Here is a 15,269-nt window from a genome sequence, read left to right on the forward strand (position 1 = left end):
TAGTCAGTTCATTTTCAAGTCCAAGGTTAAGTTAGAAACAAAAAAGCCAAAAGTCCCTCAATGCATTCATCATGCACACATGTAAGGAGGAAAATGAGGCTTGATGACCTTAACCACTGAGCTTTGGCCTCAGAATAATTTAGCTCATCTTTGAGTTACAGTGGACAGTGCAAAGCAGGAGAATTTGACCAGCCTTCATATCTTTCCTGGGGTAAATCCATCTTGCAAATCTCCAACCTACAATGTTTGTGCCAAACCAAAAATGATCTAATAGACCAGTGTTACTCAACCTTGCTCAACCAAAGAGCCAAATTGTTGAAAAATGCCTTCACAAGAGCCACAACCTAAATGGTGAAAGGTGGCAGAAATGGTGAAAAAGCAGCCACAAGGTGGCAAAAATGGGGGGAAAGGGGGCAAAATAGGCATACAATAAACAAAACTGGGTGAAAAGTGGCAAAAATGGGTGCAAAGTCATAAAAAATTGAATTACAGGTGGTCAAAAAGCAGCAAAAAATGAGTAAAAAGTGACTTAAATGGGCAAAAAGCTGTATAAAAGTGGGAAAATGGGGGGGTAGTGGCATTGAATGCCAAACGGCAGTTTAAATGGGTGAAAAATTGCAAAGAAGCAGAATAAAAGTAGCTAAAACTGATGAAAAAGGGCAGAAATGGGATAAAAGTGGCAAAAATGGTTGAAAATTTGCTACAAGAATTGGTAATAATGGGCTAAAAGCAGCAGAAATTTATTGACAGTGGCAAAAAATGAAAAAAAAAAAAAAAAAAAAAAAGGGACCAAAAAATTGCAAATAAGGGCAATGGAAATGTACAGAGAAAAAAAAAGTTGACAATGAAGTTTGACCATTACAACCTACTGTATAAACATGGGAAACAAAATGATTAAAGTGACTTGCAATTGATAATTTCTGAGGTCAAAGTTTCCCCTTTTAAGGTTTTCTGAGGAATAATATTTCAAATTAAGACATACAAGAGCCACAGATCATCACAAAATAACCACATGTGGCTCTAGAGCTACGCGTTGAGTATCGCTGCTCTAGACCAATCAGTGTCATTTGAGTCAAATGAGGCCGTAGCTAGGGGCAAGGTTAAGTCGTACTAAAAGGCAAGCAGTTAAATGACAGTGCGACACAAGTTTTTGGACATATTGCATTCACATAAATGATCTGGTTTGTTCCAACAGCCAATCCAAGACAAGAAGGCCTCTGGCTCTGGCTTTTGCTGGTGCATAGGCATGGTATCATTGTGAAAAAAATAAACCTTGTGGACTGTGGATTGACAGACTCCTTAGTTAAAGGCGAAAAGTAACTAACAGGTGGACACAGCAGTTTGAAGGATTTTAGTCCTTCCTTCAAAAATATCAGTGATACTGCAGGTTGAGAGTTTAACTACTAGAGTTTAACTACTAGACCAGCAGCTAGCAGAACTAAAAATTCCACATGGTGAAAACAGATGCTACTAAAGGAGCACACAGCTGCACAGAAGCTGCATGTAGTGGACTTTAAACACACAGGACAGTTTAACCACTTTTTCCCTCTGGGAGGTCCCTGAAGGCAGACTGTGGGACTTAGAAAACTCTATTCCCAAAAAAAGTTGGGGGTAAAAAAGAATTCAGTGATTGTCAACCTATATTCAGATATACTACTGTCTTACATCCCCATTTCTTCCAACAACACTCTGTACTTGTCTGGGGTTCTGAAGGCACTAATTGTTGAAGTATTGAGAGTAGAATTCTTTGCCAATTTTGCTTCTTTTACATCTTAACTTGCTGAACAGTACAGATTTTTGGGCTTTCTTTATGGGCTTCATTATGGGCTACATTTAAATTGTAAAGCAGACAGTTCTAGGCTGCATAAAGGTCAATCTAGCAATCTCACCCTTTTACTGTGAAGCCATGCTTTGGTAACTCTCAGAATGTGGCATTAGGCGCAAATGTTGCAATATTTCCTTAGCTTTTTATTTGTCAAAATACAAATTTAATTTTTATTTATTTATTTATTTATTTGCAGCGACAGAGATTTTATGCACATTATGCAAAAATTCAGAAAAAATCTGTATCACCTCTCAGTATCAATGGTACTTTCATGGATGTGCAGGTTACCCATGTCCTGGGCATGGCATGTTACCAGTTAACTTGGCCTGTCTTTTCTTGCTATTGTTCCAACTTTTTTGGAACCTGTTGTAGGCAACAAATTCAGAATCTAGGAATGTTTTGGGAGTCTATCAGTTTGACCTTTAAATATCTTGTCTTTGTGCTGTGGGTTTATATTTTGTATTTGGAACTGTGCAAAATGGACCATTTCTCTGCAGATTTGTTGTCATAATGTTTGTCACTGAATGAAAAGCCTTGTAACTCCTCAGATGGTGGCCTGTTATTTCTTCCACACCATTTTGAGTCCCCAAAGCTATCCATCTGAATCCTCTACAGGAGTTTTATGTCCGTTGCGGTGGTCACGGTCGTAGCTGTTAATCAAGTGTTTGAAGTGCACTCGAGTAACGCTTAGAAACATGAAAGGCCTAGAGAAGGAAAGTGAGCTGAAAGCAGTATGTTGTCTTGTTTATAGGACCTCTCAGCAGGTTTAATAGGATTTTCACAAATGAATGGTGTGATGTTTGTTTGATGTTGCTGGAAAAACTGTTGGTGGCAATTTCATGAAGCGTTCACAACCAGCAGCTATTAAGCACATCATTACGTTCTCTTCCTTCGTCCTGATCTCGCTTTTGTTCAGTTTGTTTCGCGGTGGGTGGAAAACCAGAAGAAGCGAGTCTCTCCATCTTTGTCTTCCTCCATTTGAACTCCCACTCTCATTGGCCTCTCCAGTGTTTCTCTTGTTAAGTCTGGATCATCTGAAGCTCAATTAACAAACTTGATGTGAGCCGCTATGAAGGTGCCTTTCAGGAGGATGCTCGCTATGCAAACGGCCTGCGTCAAATTCCTTTTGATGTCACTCAAACGGAAAGGCTTTTTGTTTGTAATTCTTAATTTTCTTAAATCATTTCTGCATACAGAAAAGGATCAATGTCAGATCAGATTAAAGGGAAAGAATGAGGAAACTGCAGCAAAGAAATATGCATCATTCAAAACAGCAGAGCAGCCGCAGTTTGCTTACAAGGTCTTCCAAATAAATGTAATTTGGTTTATCTTATTAAATGAAGCATGAAGGACTTTTCTCCCATTTTGCACAATTCTCTTTGGGGAGGTCCTTGAAATAACTTTGAGTCTACATCAAGCAACTGTTTTGCACAGCAGGTTATTTTGGTATCTGGGGTAACCCAGCTACAAAACACAATATTGTCTTCTGTTTTCAGGCCTTTTTAATGATAAACAAATCATTATGTATCATGCTAAGATAAATAAAGTACCTTCTAGATTTTATTTTCTTGTCTTTTTTGAGATACTTTCTAATCTGATTAAAGAAGTACAAACTATCAAAATCCTCAGAGGACAGCCATATACATATATTTACATGACTTTAAAAAAAATCCCTTTATAGTAATGGTAACAACAACAACAAAAAAAAAGAAAATAAAGAAAAAAATGCATTTTCAGGTGTCTTAACCTCTCCTCTCCCTGTCAAACAAGCCTGTGATGGCATAATTCATTCCTGGCTTAATTCCTGATGTGGACGTTCAAAACTAAAGCACTTGAGCAAAATAACAACTTACGCCTTTCACTGTGAACAATTAGTCAGGAAGTGCATGTTTTTCCTTGATTTTACTTAGCTTTAGTAGAGGTGCCAAAAAGTGTATAGAGCTTCAGTGTTAATAGCTGCTTCTCTGACCTTGTTGTACGCCATGGCTTCGTTCTTTAAATCATCATGAACTATTAAAAGTTGTTTAAACTGGTATAATTCGCCCTGTTCAGACTCCTATACCACTGTCAGAAATTTACTCATACATAAACTCCTGAAAACAGGGGTATTGTATCGGCAAGTCCACGTGTTTTATGCAGTGATCCAACAGAGTTTTGTTCAAAACCCTTCAGGGCCGGCATTTTCCTGTACAAAGTTAAACAGGTTATCAAAAGTGTAATACATTTTAAACCATAAATCGTAGTCATTTACTTTTTCCCCTCTTGAAGCTCCTTGTTTTGCCATTCCAATAACACTATTCATGCCTTTGTAGCACCACTCTTACTGTCCAGATCCTGGTGAATGTGGCTTGAATTGCTCACAATGGAGAGAAAGAGAGAGAAAGCCTTTGGTGTGGCCCTCTGTGTCACTGCAGCAGAACTGCTTAGAGAAATGGCACAAAAACAGCCAACACAAAGAAGTGCTCTTTTTGTAAATATGTCTATGTTTTGATTAATTTTTAGTCACGGGATTATTATGATTTCACTTTTTGTTCCCAAAGAGATGGAGAAAATAGTTTGTGCAAAAAATTCTGTCATTAGGGTTTACTGTGTTGTGCATGAAAATCTTTGAGTTTTAATCTAAGTTTAGTTTTTTTCTGTCTTTATTATCCCATAACTTTTTTTTTTTTAATTCAAGTGCCATTACTGTAGCACACATATTCTCAAAGCTCAGGTTGTCCTGAAAAAAAGGATGTTTAGAGCTTGACTGTGCACCACAGGGTTGACGTTTTACAAGCTTTTTAAGACAAAAAGTCCAGATGAGACACAATGATTATAAAACAGCATAGGGCTCATAGGGCTAAACTGGCATGAGTGGATGATATTCAGTTGGTTATCTGGTACATAGTCACATGATGAATATGTCTGAAGGGAGACAAAAAGGGAATCCCATATGGCAGTATGTACATGCCAACCTAGGTGGCATCAACAGTTTATGCATTGCTACTGACCTTGCAAAGCAGATGGATTGGCCAGATTCCATGTCTATCAACAAGCAGATACATCTTGCAAAACTCTAATATGAAATGATTTTGTCTGGCTTGAGAATAGACTGGACCAGTCAGAGTCATTTGAGGAGAAGGAGGCAGTAGCTACAGATGGGGTTTAGTTGTACTGTAAGCTGGTAGCAATTAGTGCTGGTGTAGCAATTAGTTAGGATGTAGCTTTAGCTTCTGTCAGATCTGGACCGCATTTCTTAATTGAAAGAGGAGCAAAGGACCACACTACATGAGTTTTCCCACCAACAAGCTCCGCTGTTCTTAAACTAGGACAGTAGTTTCCTTCTGAGCTCATGTTACGTAGCAGAGCTTCGAATGCCTACTACCTTGATTTGTCTTGTCCCTCTGATTGGCACATTATGAATGTTACAGACACATTAAATCACCCTCCAATTATTTTGTTATAGATCAAGCCTTTCCCAAACAGAGAGAGGGTTGAAGACAGTACAGATATTAATATAGAAGTAGAAGTATAGAATACTGACTGTAAGTATATTTAAGTGCGCTGTCAGGCTCCTTTACAATGCCCCATCCAGTGTACACATAGTGGAAGTTAGTCAGGGGTCTTTTACTGACGTACACAAGTCATGATCTTTGACTTTAGAACTATAACAAAATTAATATTGATAATTAGCAGTTATCACCTCAACAAATGTGTGCCCATGTCTGTTATCCTCCTTCTCTATGTACCACTCTCATGGCTGAATATATGCTTTAGTTAAACATGAATATAAAATGTAGACAGTGTACCACAGGAAGTAAATATAGTGCTGTAAGTCACAGTTTGAAACTAGAGATTGGACATGCAGAGCAATGATGTGGACCAAACTGCTGTAGAGTCATTACACAGTTTCTGAGTTAAACAGTGAGGAAATGAGAGATGAAGGAAAACTGTTGCAAGCAGCAATCAGCGCGCTGTTGGAAACAGAGAAAAAATGGAAATATTCAGAACACCTGCAAAGACAAATCAAGGTTCTTCTGCTTTCCTGTTTGCCCTTCGTTTCATTTCTTCGTGACTTTCAAATATTCTCATGATGAGATAAAATGAGGAGGCATTCAGTCTCACCACATTAAAATTTGCATGAACAGCCATAGTAATGTGAGACCACATAACTTTCAGACAAAATGAAAACCTTTCTTATTCTAGAACAATGCATACCTGTAGAGGACAAAATTACAAAGTTTTGACCTCAATTACACCTGCGAAGCAGTCATTATCTTTTAGATAATTTTGGTTATGCATCAGTTTCATCACATCCTTGCATATTAATGGTCATAAATTGCTCCACTTAACTTCTGTGGCCAAACACCTTCATTCTTTGGCCAGTTTCTCTGAATGGATTTCAAGTTCAGCATGCATCAGTATAACCTGTTTAAAAATGATTTTTTTCTCCACAAAGTTTTAAAGATTTTGCCCGGACCCCCCCATGTGGTCTTTAATTATTTAATGGAGTTATGAAGCAGTGATCACAGAGCCTCTGGGCATTTTATTTTCACCACACAGAGAGTCTGAATCAAGACACTTCCTCATGCAATTCATTGAGAGTTTTGAGCCTCATTCTCCAACCGTTCTTCAAAAGAAACGTGTTCTTAAAACTGTCTTACACAGTTTTCAGGAAACTCTGACATTCACAGAAGTGTTTTTTTTTTTTTTTTTTTTTTACCTGGGATCAGTTCTTAGCTAAGAATAACCATTGACTTTTAAATGCTGACATACAGGGAAGAATGGAACGGGAGATTGACAGGCGAGTCTGTGCGTCGTAGTCAGTGATGCGGTCTCTGTATTGGTCTGTCATGGTGAAGTAAAAGCTGAGTCGAAAGGCGAAGCTCTCGATTTACTGGTCGGTCTACGTTCCTACCCTCACCTATGGTCATTAGCTGTGGGTTGTGACTGAAAGAACGAGATCACAGATACAGGCAGCTGAAATGAGTTTCCCCCGCAGGGTGTCTGGGCTCTCCCTTAGAGATAGGGTGAGAAGTTCAGCCATCCGGGAGAGACTCGGAGTAGAGCGCTGCTCCTCCACGTTGAGAGGAGCCAGATGAGGTGGCTCGGGCATCTGGTCTGGATGCCTCCTGGACACCTCCCTGGTGAGGTGATCCGGGCAGGTCCCACTAGGAGGACGCCCTGGGGAAGACCCAGGACACGCTGGAGAGGCTATGTCGCTTGGTTGGCCTGGGAACACCCAGGCCAACCACCCACCCTCGGGAAGAGCTGGACAAAGTGGCCGGGGAGAGGGAAGTCTGAGCTTCCCTGCTTAGGCTGCTGCCCCCATGACCCGACCTGGGATAAGCGGGAGAAGATAGATGGATGGATGGATGGATGGATGGAGAACCTTTATATAGTATGCTTTGAAAATAAAATACTATTTCTTCATGACAACAAAAAAGTACTTTTATACACAAGTATTTTAATGGTGAATCAGTCAGATGTTCCTTTTTTTACAGCACCATCCTATAGCATGAATATCCAATCAAATCACAACTATGCTGAACATGATCACCCATCTGTTTTCTAGGTTTTCTCTTTGTTTTTTTCTATTTTGTTTTGTGTTGTGTATCATTTCATGATTACAGTGTGATGTACATTATTTAATAAGCGATACCATCCATTAAGAGTCTTTCTATTTGAAGGGTGTCATTAATGCCATTAAATATCAATTCATGAAATTAGCATTTTTAGGTATCATTTTGAGCTGCACTTCATCCACTTCTGAATAATTTGTAAACTTTAAATCCAGTGTGCTTTTGTTTTCATATCTTTATTTAGGCATCGCTGTCTTCTTTTAACTTCTGATACCACCACGTCTGCTTCTTATTGCCAATCTGACCTTGTTTTATAATAAAAGAGACTACGAATGTTGTCATTCTTGGGTCAAGGTTTTTCTTAGCTTGTTTCTAAAATGTAGTTGCTTTTTTTGAGCTGTTCAGTGCTGTGTCTAGTGACCCTTATGGGGATGCTGGCACAGAGCCCTGTTCTGAGTGTAAAGTTAGTAGCAATTATTCTGTTTTGTCACATTTTGAAATTCCACTGTTTTACATTCAGCACTGCTTTTGTTTCAGTTTAGATTTTTATACAGTCTTACACTAAGGGTATTGGCATGGAAAGACTGTCAACTTGGACTAATACAGTTGGATACTGACCTGATTTTAATTTTAAAGAAAAAAGACAGAAAAATAAACTTGTTATGGATGCAATTGGAAATAAGGAAACAAGAGAAAATTAAATATTTGATAACACAGGGTACAGATGACTTTTGACTTGTCCTCTGAGCTCTTCGAGTGTTTTTTAATCAATAAGGCATTAAGAAGCAGTCGTTGACTTATTGTACATCACTGCAGGGAGACATTGTAGTGACTTAAGTAAAGTGTGCTTAAAGAGACAATAAAGCATGTGATTAATGTATGATTAAACTTGCATGTCAATTACTACAATGATGCCGAAAACCTTGTTTCAAAGTGTTTAAAATAACTATTTTCGAGTCTAGGGTGAATGTAGCCCAGTGCAGTGCTTCCAAACCTTCCAAACACACCCCAGCTTAGGAAACCAGGGGCTCATACGTACATTTTGGCCGTCTCTCAATTAGAAGTCCCAGGGGTTGATACCGAGCTCCTGTAGTCACATGTGGATGTGACCTTTGGTAAGATACTTAACCCTAAAACGCTCCCTCTTCTGCATCAGTCCTATGTGAATGTTTACAGATGTGTGTGTATGGGATTAGTTAACAGAAGAGCACTCTATGCATATAGAGTGCATAACAGTCTTTGTCATCAGTGTGCAAATGTGGAGTGAATAGGGGGAAAGGGTGAGTGTGAGTTTGAGTGCTCAGGCCACAGGCCTTTCTTCTGAAATCAAGGGGGCAAGTCAGCTCACAACTGTCAATGTCACCCCCTCAGTGTGGAGTCCACCAAGCTGGACCAGTATTAGATGTATCCACCCACACTAGTCTCACCAGTGCAAGGGGGCCTCACCTCAGACAAGGCAGCGACAGCAATCCCAAGCCAAGCCATCTCCCTAAACATTGCAAGAATGCAAGAGTCCTCCTGAAGATTTGTCACGTTCCAGGTGCCAAACCTGGAAAGGCTGTATGAAATTGAGCCAAAACAGTTAAGAACGGTTGACAACACCTCAGCACCACCAGCAAGGCTAAACCTACTTTGTCAATGCTTGTTGCGTAGAGATTCCATCCTCATCCAGCAGCAAGGGTTCCAAGGGCTTTGCCATGCCGCCTTCATATGCCATGCAGCTTGTCTAATGGCTGCAGCATCAGGAGTACCCCTATGCAGAGCTCACATATATACAAGGGCGTGAGGGTCCAGAGGCAAGGGATGCCAACCCCCATTTTAGCTGTGTTAGCAACTGTTGTAACCATTGTCAGTCTGAGTAGTCAGACCATGAGAAAAGTGCAATCCAAGCTACCTCTCTGTTTTGCACACTTATGGAGAAACTATGAGGAGCAAGCATGCAGAGGCTAAACAGATTCTAATGAGGCTTTGACACAGATAAAGAGATCTATACATGATGCTGTTCTAGTGAGCAGGTTTTAAGTGCATGAGTTAATAGTGTCCTAGCTATCTTTAGAAGTCTTGTTTTTAAATTTATTTGCAGATTCAAAGTCTCTTAGACTGAAATCTTCTTCATCTTATCTAGTATCCTATAAGGCCCTGTCTGGTATCAGTCATTGCTAAGGATACATCGATGTGGATTCCTCTAGAGTTTAGGATTAATGAGCTTTCATTCTGTCTTTGTAATTTTTCTATGTGACAGGATGTCTCATATGTGTTTTGCTGTCTTTTTCCCTCCTTTTGTGCTTTTAAAGCATTCTGTTTGGTTTACTTAAAACTGATTTATGTACATGTGATAATTAGCAGTAAACCTGCCTGAGGAGATGACTTTCACCCAGCCTGCACTGCCTCATGCTGCACTAAAAGGACAGTCTGCATTGGTATGCTTGGTGGCTACTTTCAACTGCATCAGCAGGTTATACGCTGGGTTGATTTCCTGATTTGTTATGTTGGGCACCGAGCGATGCCCTGCGGCTGCCTGTACTCTGTGATGGATCTGAGACACCTGTACTGTGATGGACAGGTAACGGAGTTCAGCTGCTCTGATCGCGTGGCCCCTTTAGCTCCAGCATCTCACCTCCTGGAGCACAGCGCTCTGACTCGCTCCCAGGGAGGGCTGACAGGTAGATGTGCAGCGGGCCCCCTGCTGCAAACAGCTTCGGGTGAAATAAAGCTGCCTCCTATGTTTGTGATAGGCTATTCCAGTCACTCAGCACCTCGCTGAGAACGGTTAAGGGTGAAATAAAGCTGCAGTCTTCCATGAAAGGCGAGATCGTCTCATGTGTGTATGAACGTGGTTGGCTAAAGGTGAGTCTTAGTTGAAGCGTTTGACAACAGATCTGTGTATCAGTGTGTTTGTGTATTTTTCCAACTTGGCTGTGACATCATTCATAAATGTCCATCAGCGAGCAGCATAGCGAGACTCCCAGCAAAACTTCTCCGTCTTTCTCTGTGTGCCGCTCCTTTCTTCAGCCAGCCCCAGCGGATGCGGAGAGACACTAATGGCCGCTCGTTATAGAGAAACACTGACATGAAACAGGTCTTAATGAGCTGTTTTCTGTTTTGTATTTTTCTCTGGGGGTCATTGTTATTGGTGGAAAATTGATTGGCAGCAGGCCCCGCACCCTAGAGGGGGGCTCTGCGATATTCTGGGCAATAGCAAAGTCGTTGCAGCAAGGGCAGCTTTGTTTAGATGTTTGCAGCTGCAGGGTGTGTGCATGCATGTGTGTGCAGGCAGCTTTGCATGAGGGAGCCACTGTGTGTCTATAGAGCGCTGGGGAATGTATATGTTAGAGAGAGAGAAAGACAAGCCACATTCATATTTCACAGAGACTTTCAAGGAAATTCATCTGAATTCCTAGAAATGAGCTCGGACATGCAGTGCACTATCGGCATTATGTATGTCATGAAACAGTAGAGAGGCTACTGTTTCACTGTGTGATGTCTGAGGCTCTTTGAAACTATTGATCAGTGAGTAACACTTTACACTAGGGTGTAGAACAATAAATGAGGCTCTATCTGCTAGTTATAGATGGTTAGTAACAGTGCACTGATGGTTTAAAACTGGGCTTTTGGATTGCATCAGTTTAATTTTGGCACCTGTAATTGCTGGTTCAAAGATGAGATTTTTATAAGCAGAAGAAGTCATTTGATGCCCAAACTGATGTTATCAATCTCAAACACCAGAGAAAGTGAGCCGCATTCATCACTATCTTCCTCGTGTTTCCTTAAATTTGTTTTAAAGAAAAATAAACCTAGATCTGATCCATGGTTTGTCCTTAAACTGCTAAATTCCTCTCTCCTGCTTTCTTAATTTGACAAATGTCATGTTTTATTGTAATAAGCATAGAAATAAACACCCCTTTTATGCCCATATGAGGGCATGAGACTGAAGCTCTGTGCCACACAGATGGCAAACAGAAGTGAGAAGAGAAGTAGCAAGATGTCAAAATAAACGGCAAAAACAATCATGTACTGAACTCCAAGTATAAGATACAGTTAGATGGGTCTAAGGTGGAGTGCTGCTTGGAATGAAACCAAAAAATACTGATTTATTCACATGTCGGTACCAGTAGTGGACATTGTTTGTCCTCCAAACACGTAAATCAGATTCTATCAGTCATACAGACAGAGCTGTCAGGAAAAACAACATGCATTGCACTGTATAAGGGAAAAGTTGCATCCCAGATTAATTAAAAATGTTAAATCTTAGAGGATAGATGCTGACCATTTTTCATAATTTTTCAAAATGAACACCTACATTTATTTCTAACCCTTTACAGCCTATTGTATCGTATTTGATACACACTTTAATGATAACTCTATCTTATCTACATGGTCAGTAATTTTCTTAAAAACCATTGGAATACAATATAATAAATGATCAAATGTCCTCCAGTGGATCAGTTGCCAAAAAAAACTCCTACTGTATCAAATGTGATACAAAAAATATGTATATATTTGAAATTTTATGGCAATTTTTCTATCTTTGGATTTTGGTAGAAGGGTAAATAAACATTTCTGTTCCAAAAAATTACAATTTCCTGGCTATTATTTGAGTTACCAGGCTTTAAGTGGTTAAAGCTGACAGTGTTAAATGATAAGATATCATTTAAACAAGTAAATACCCATGTCAGAAGGTGGGTTTCAACTTTATAATAATATATAAAAGAAACATTTAGTTTATGTGCATTATTTTACATATTGCATGGCACTAATGATTGAGTACTCTAGTACCTGCAAATCATAATTACCCAGAAAAAAAAACACACATGGGGCAGCGGGTTGACCACGATGTTATTTTTTATCCTCTTTTGACCACCAGCACTTCAAATCCAAGCTCTGAATGAAGTTACAAGTAATGAAAATGTAACCGAGGGCTGTTAACTGAAAAAAGGTTAGAAAACATCAACATGAAGCTCCGTAGTATGAAGAAGGTCCAAATGTTACTCAGCCATCACTGTTACCTGTTAAAATAGTTTGTAGACCCTGTAGACTCTATCGTAGTTGTTGATAGCCGTAACTGTGGGTTTTTTTCTCCAACTCGATAAACGCAACTGACTGACTGAAGCCTTCTCCTTCCACAAAACCTAAGTATATCTCTGGTCACCAGTTATGTCATTAGCAGGCAAATCTTCTCCACTCTGGTATCATTACTAACAGCATACTAACCGGCGCCAATGGCCAACATTATTTTTTAGCCCTTTTACTTGCATTTCCCTTCAGAGTTATCACAGCTATTGTAAAGCAGTTTGACATTCTGTCAATGGGTTAACACAGGGTTGTTTGTAGCCCTCAAGAAGGCAAATGTAATTTGGTTTGGCTCTTACTGCAGTTTCAGACTGACGCCCACGTCACAGCTGCATCATGATGTAATTTTCATTTTGGAGTGCATGCTAACAAATCGCAAGCACCATGAATCAAGAGAACGGGGGGCCTCGCCTCTTTTTACTACAACATGAGTATATCTTCAAGACAAAAGAGACAGAAAAATGAGAGAGAGGTGCACAATATGTGTCTTGTTTTTGCAGAAATGTATGCCCACATTGGTAGAACGTATCACAGGAAGAAGATAAACACAGCATTGCTCCACTTCTTGTTTGTGCTTTCAAAGTAAAAGCCCTTTAATGGGGAAAATCTCACCTCGTTTGTATAGAATGCTTTAATTCAGATGTTTTTTGTTTGTTTGTTTTTTTTCTACCTGAGCTCAGGTATGCAATGAATTCCTTCACTGTCGGGAGGTTTATTGACATAGAACTTAGGAAGAGAGACAGGGCTGTGATAGCAGGCAGATGCAGCCAAAATGCAGCATACATGCAGAGCTGTAAGTAGGAGCCAACACAGCCATCTTGCAGCCAAGCTGAAATTACCCTTTACTGCCGAAATATATTTTAATTTCATGAACATGTAATCCAAATACATTGCTTTTAGTTTTCATGACTGAATGTCATTGTTTTAATCAAATATGTCCACCACTTCCTGTAGAATTTAGGGACATTTCTCTTGATTATGTCTGTTTTAAAGTAAGAGTAATATGTAAGTTCAAGGACAGGATAGACTTGTGTCCTTCACATTTAAAAGGAGAGTATAAATAAGCTAGAATAAGCTTGACAGTCTTAGAGTGGTAAAAATCCAACATTGCATCTCCCCAGTGAAGATAGTAAGAAAAAAAAAAATGTTAATAGCCTGGTTAAACAAATAGAACACTTGAGGATAATTCTAAGTTTTTTTTTCTCATGTCAGGATGTATATTTGCAATTCTTCTGTTGCAGTGTTATAAGAGGAAAATCATTCCAAATCAAATGGGCAGAAGATATAAATTTAAATTTTTTCTCCATTGGAGGAGGCCACAAAGTGTCCAACAGAGACCAAAAGATCTTCAGTTTCTTCCCTGCTAGTTTTGGGCTGAACCTTGTTTATTACCAGCTTTATATGAACAGCACTAATCTATGCATCAAGCAGCAGCACTCTGTCTGCACTTGCTAGATAAAGGCAGCTGGCATGCTGCAAGGCCAGGCTGAATATCAAACGACTTTAGATGAGGACTGTTCCCTCTGAAAGAGGCCCTGAAAGCAGCAAGACTCCATCCGTGATTACAGCCCATCCAACTGCAGTGCCTCAAAAAAACGACTCCAGATGAGAAAAGATTGCGCTATTATTTAAAATCGGTGGAGAAACACAATGTTTTTCACTATGGTGCAAAGCAATTCTCCGAGCCGGAGGTAGGAACAGCGTGAGACCATTCATCTTTTAAAGAGTGGCACACAAGATTCAGTTAGAGGTCATGCAGACATCATTTTACGCATGGCAAGGAACAGATCTGACTATGAGCCTCCTTGTGAGGGGCAAGCTGTGTCCTGTCCACTCTAAAATCACAACAATTGGCCCTGGTTCCCCCCTTTTTTCAGCATCATGAAACAACAGTCCAAACCAGGCTGATGGATTTAGCTTTTTCATTGTGTTTCTAATGGAAACATCTCAAAACAGCCCCCAGAAGCCTGTCACTTTTTGTCAATGAAAGGGAAAGGCTCTTCAAATGGGGATGGCCTGTGTTTTATCTCAAATGTGCCTGCATGCGGCATTTGTGTGATGTGTGTCCTTTGCTTCTATTGCCAGGGAGTTTGGCCGCTGGAAGGTGAACAGCTTGGCCCTGGAGAGACAAGAGAACAATGGCTTTTCCTTGCCACTGGACCCTGAGTTCCTCCAGACCATTAGGCAGCTGGGCAGGAGGCCCAGTCTGGGTGCAATCACTGACAACATTATCAGAAAATACGGAACACACTTTCTGCTCTCCGCTACACTGGGAGGTAAGTGAGGCAGGTGACCCAGGACAGACATTTGGCCCCTTTCCACATCAGGAAGTCTTCCAGAAACCTTTTTATGACCCAAGGAACTTTTCCAATGTTTCAACCTGAGGGACCAGGATCTAGATTTATACCTGTAGTAGTCACATTTGCTGTTTCAAACTGTTGCTGGGTCTTGCTCTCTATAATCATCTAACCAATGCATCATTTCTTTGGATGTTTCCACAGAGAGCTTGACTGTGTGGTTCTAGAAGTAAAAATCGCATTCATTTTCTCCATAGCAGAACTGATTATTAGCCATAATGTTATAACTGTTCAAAACATACTTACCAGTGTGAAATGATGGAATGATGAAATATGCACCCACATTGTACCAAGGTGCATATGGTTTATTCTCATTTTAAGGAAAAAAAAAGGGTTTATTTGGGATCTTAGGCAAAGGAACTACACTACCCACAATCCTAAGTTGTCACAGCTACATCTCTGATGGGTGAGTGCAGTCAAACATCACTTTTCCAGTCTTCAGAGTGACCACGCCCC

The 15,269-nt window shown here is 40.0% G+C and overlaps 1 protein-coding gene across 1 annotated transcript in view; it reads left to right on the forward strand.

Annotated features, from left to right (window-relative positions):
- Window positions 1–15,269, forward strand: part of LOC121512509 (BMP/retinoic acid-inducible neural-specific protein 3-like) — a 133,793-nt gene that overhangs the window by 28,298 nt on the left and 90,226 nt on the right. Inside the window, exon 3 of the mRNA XM_041791810.1 lies at window positions 14,542–14,732. Coding sequence (XP_041647744.1) covers window positions 14,542–14,732 — 191 coding nt within the window. The remainder of the gene's footprint in view (window positions 1–14,541; window positions 14,733–15,269) is intronic.

This window comes from Cheilinus undulatus, linkage group 7 (genome assembly GCF_018320785.1).
Source record: "Cheilinus undulatus linkage group 7, ASM1832078v1, whole genome shotgun sequence".
NCBI classification, from domain to species: Eukaryota; Metazoa; Chordata; class Actinopteri; order Labriformes; family Labridae; genus Cheilinus; species Cheilinus undulatus.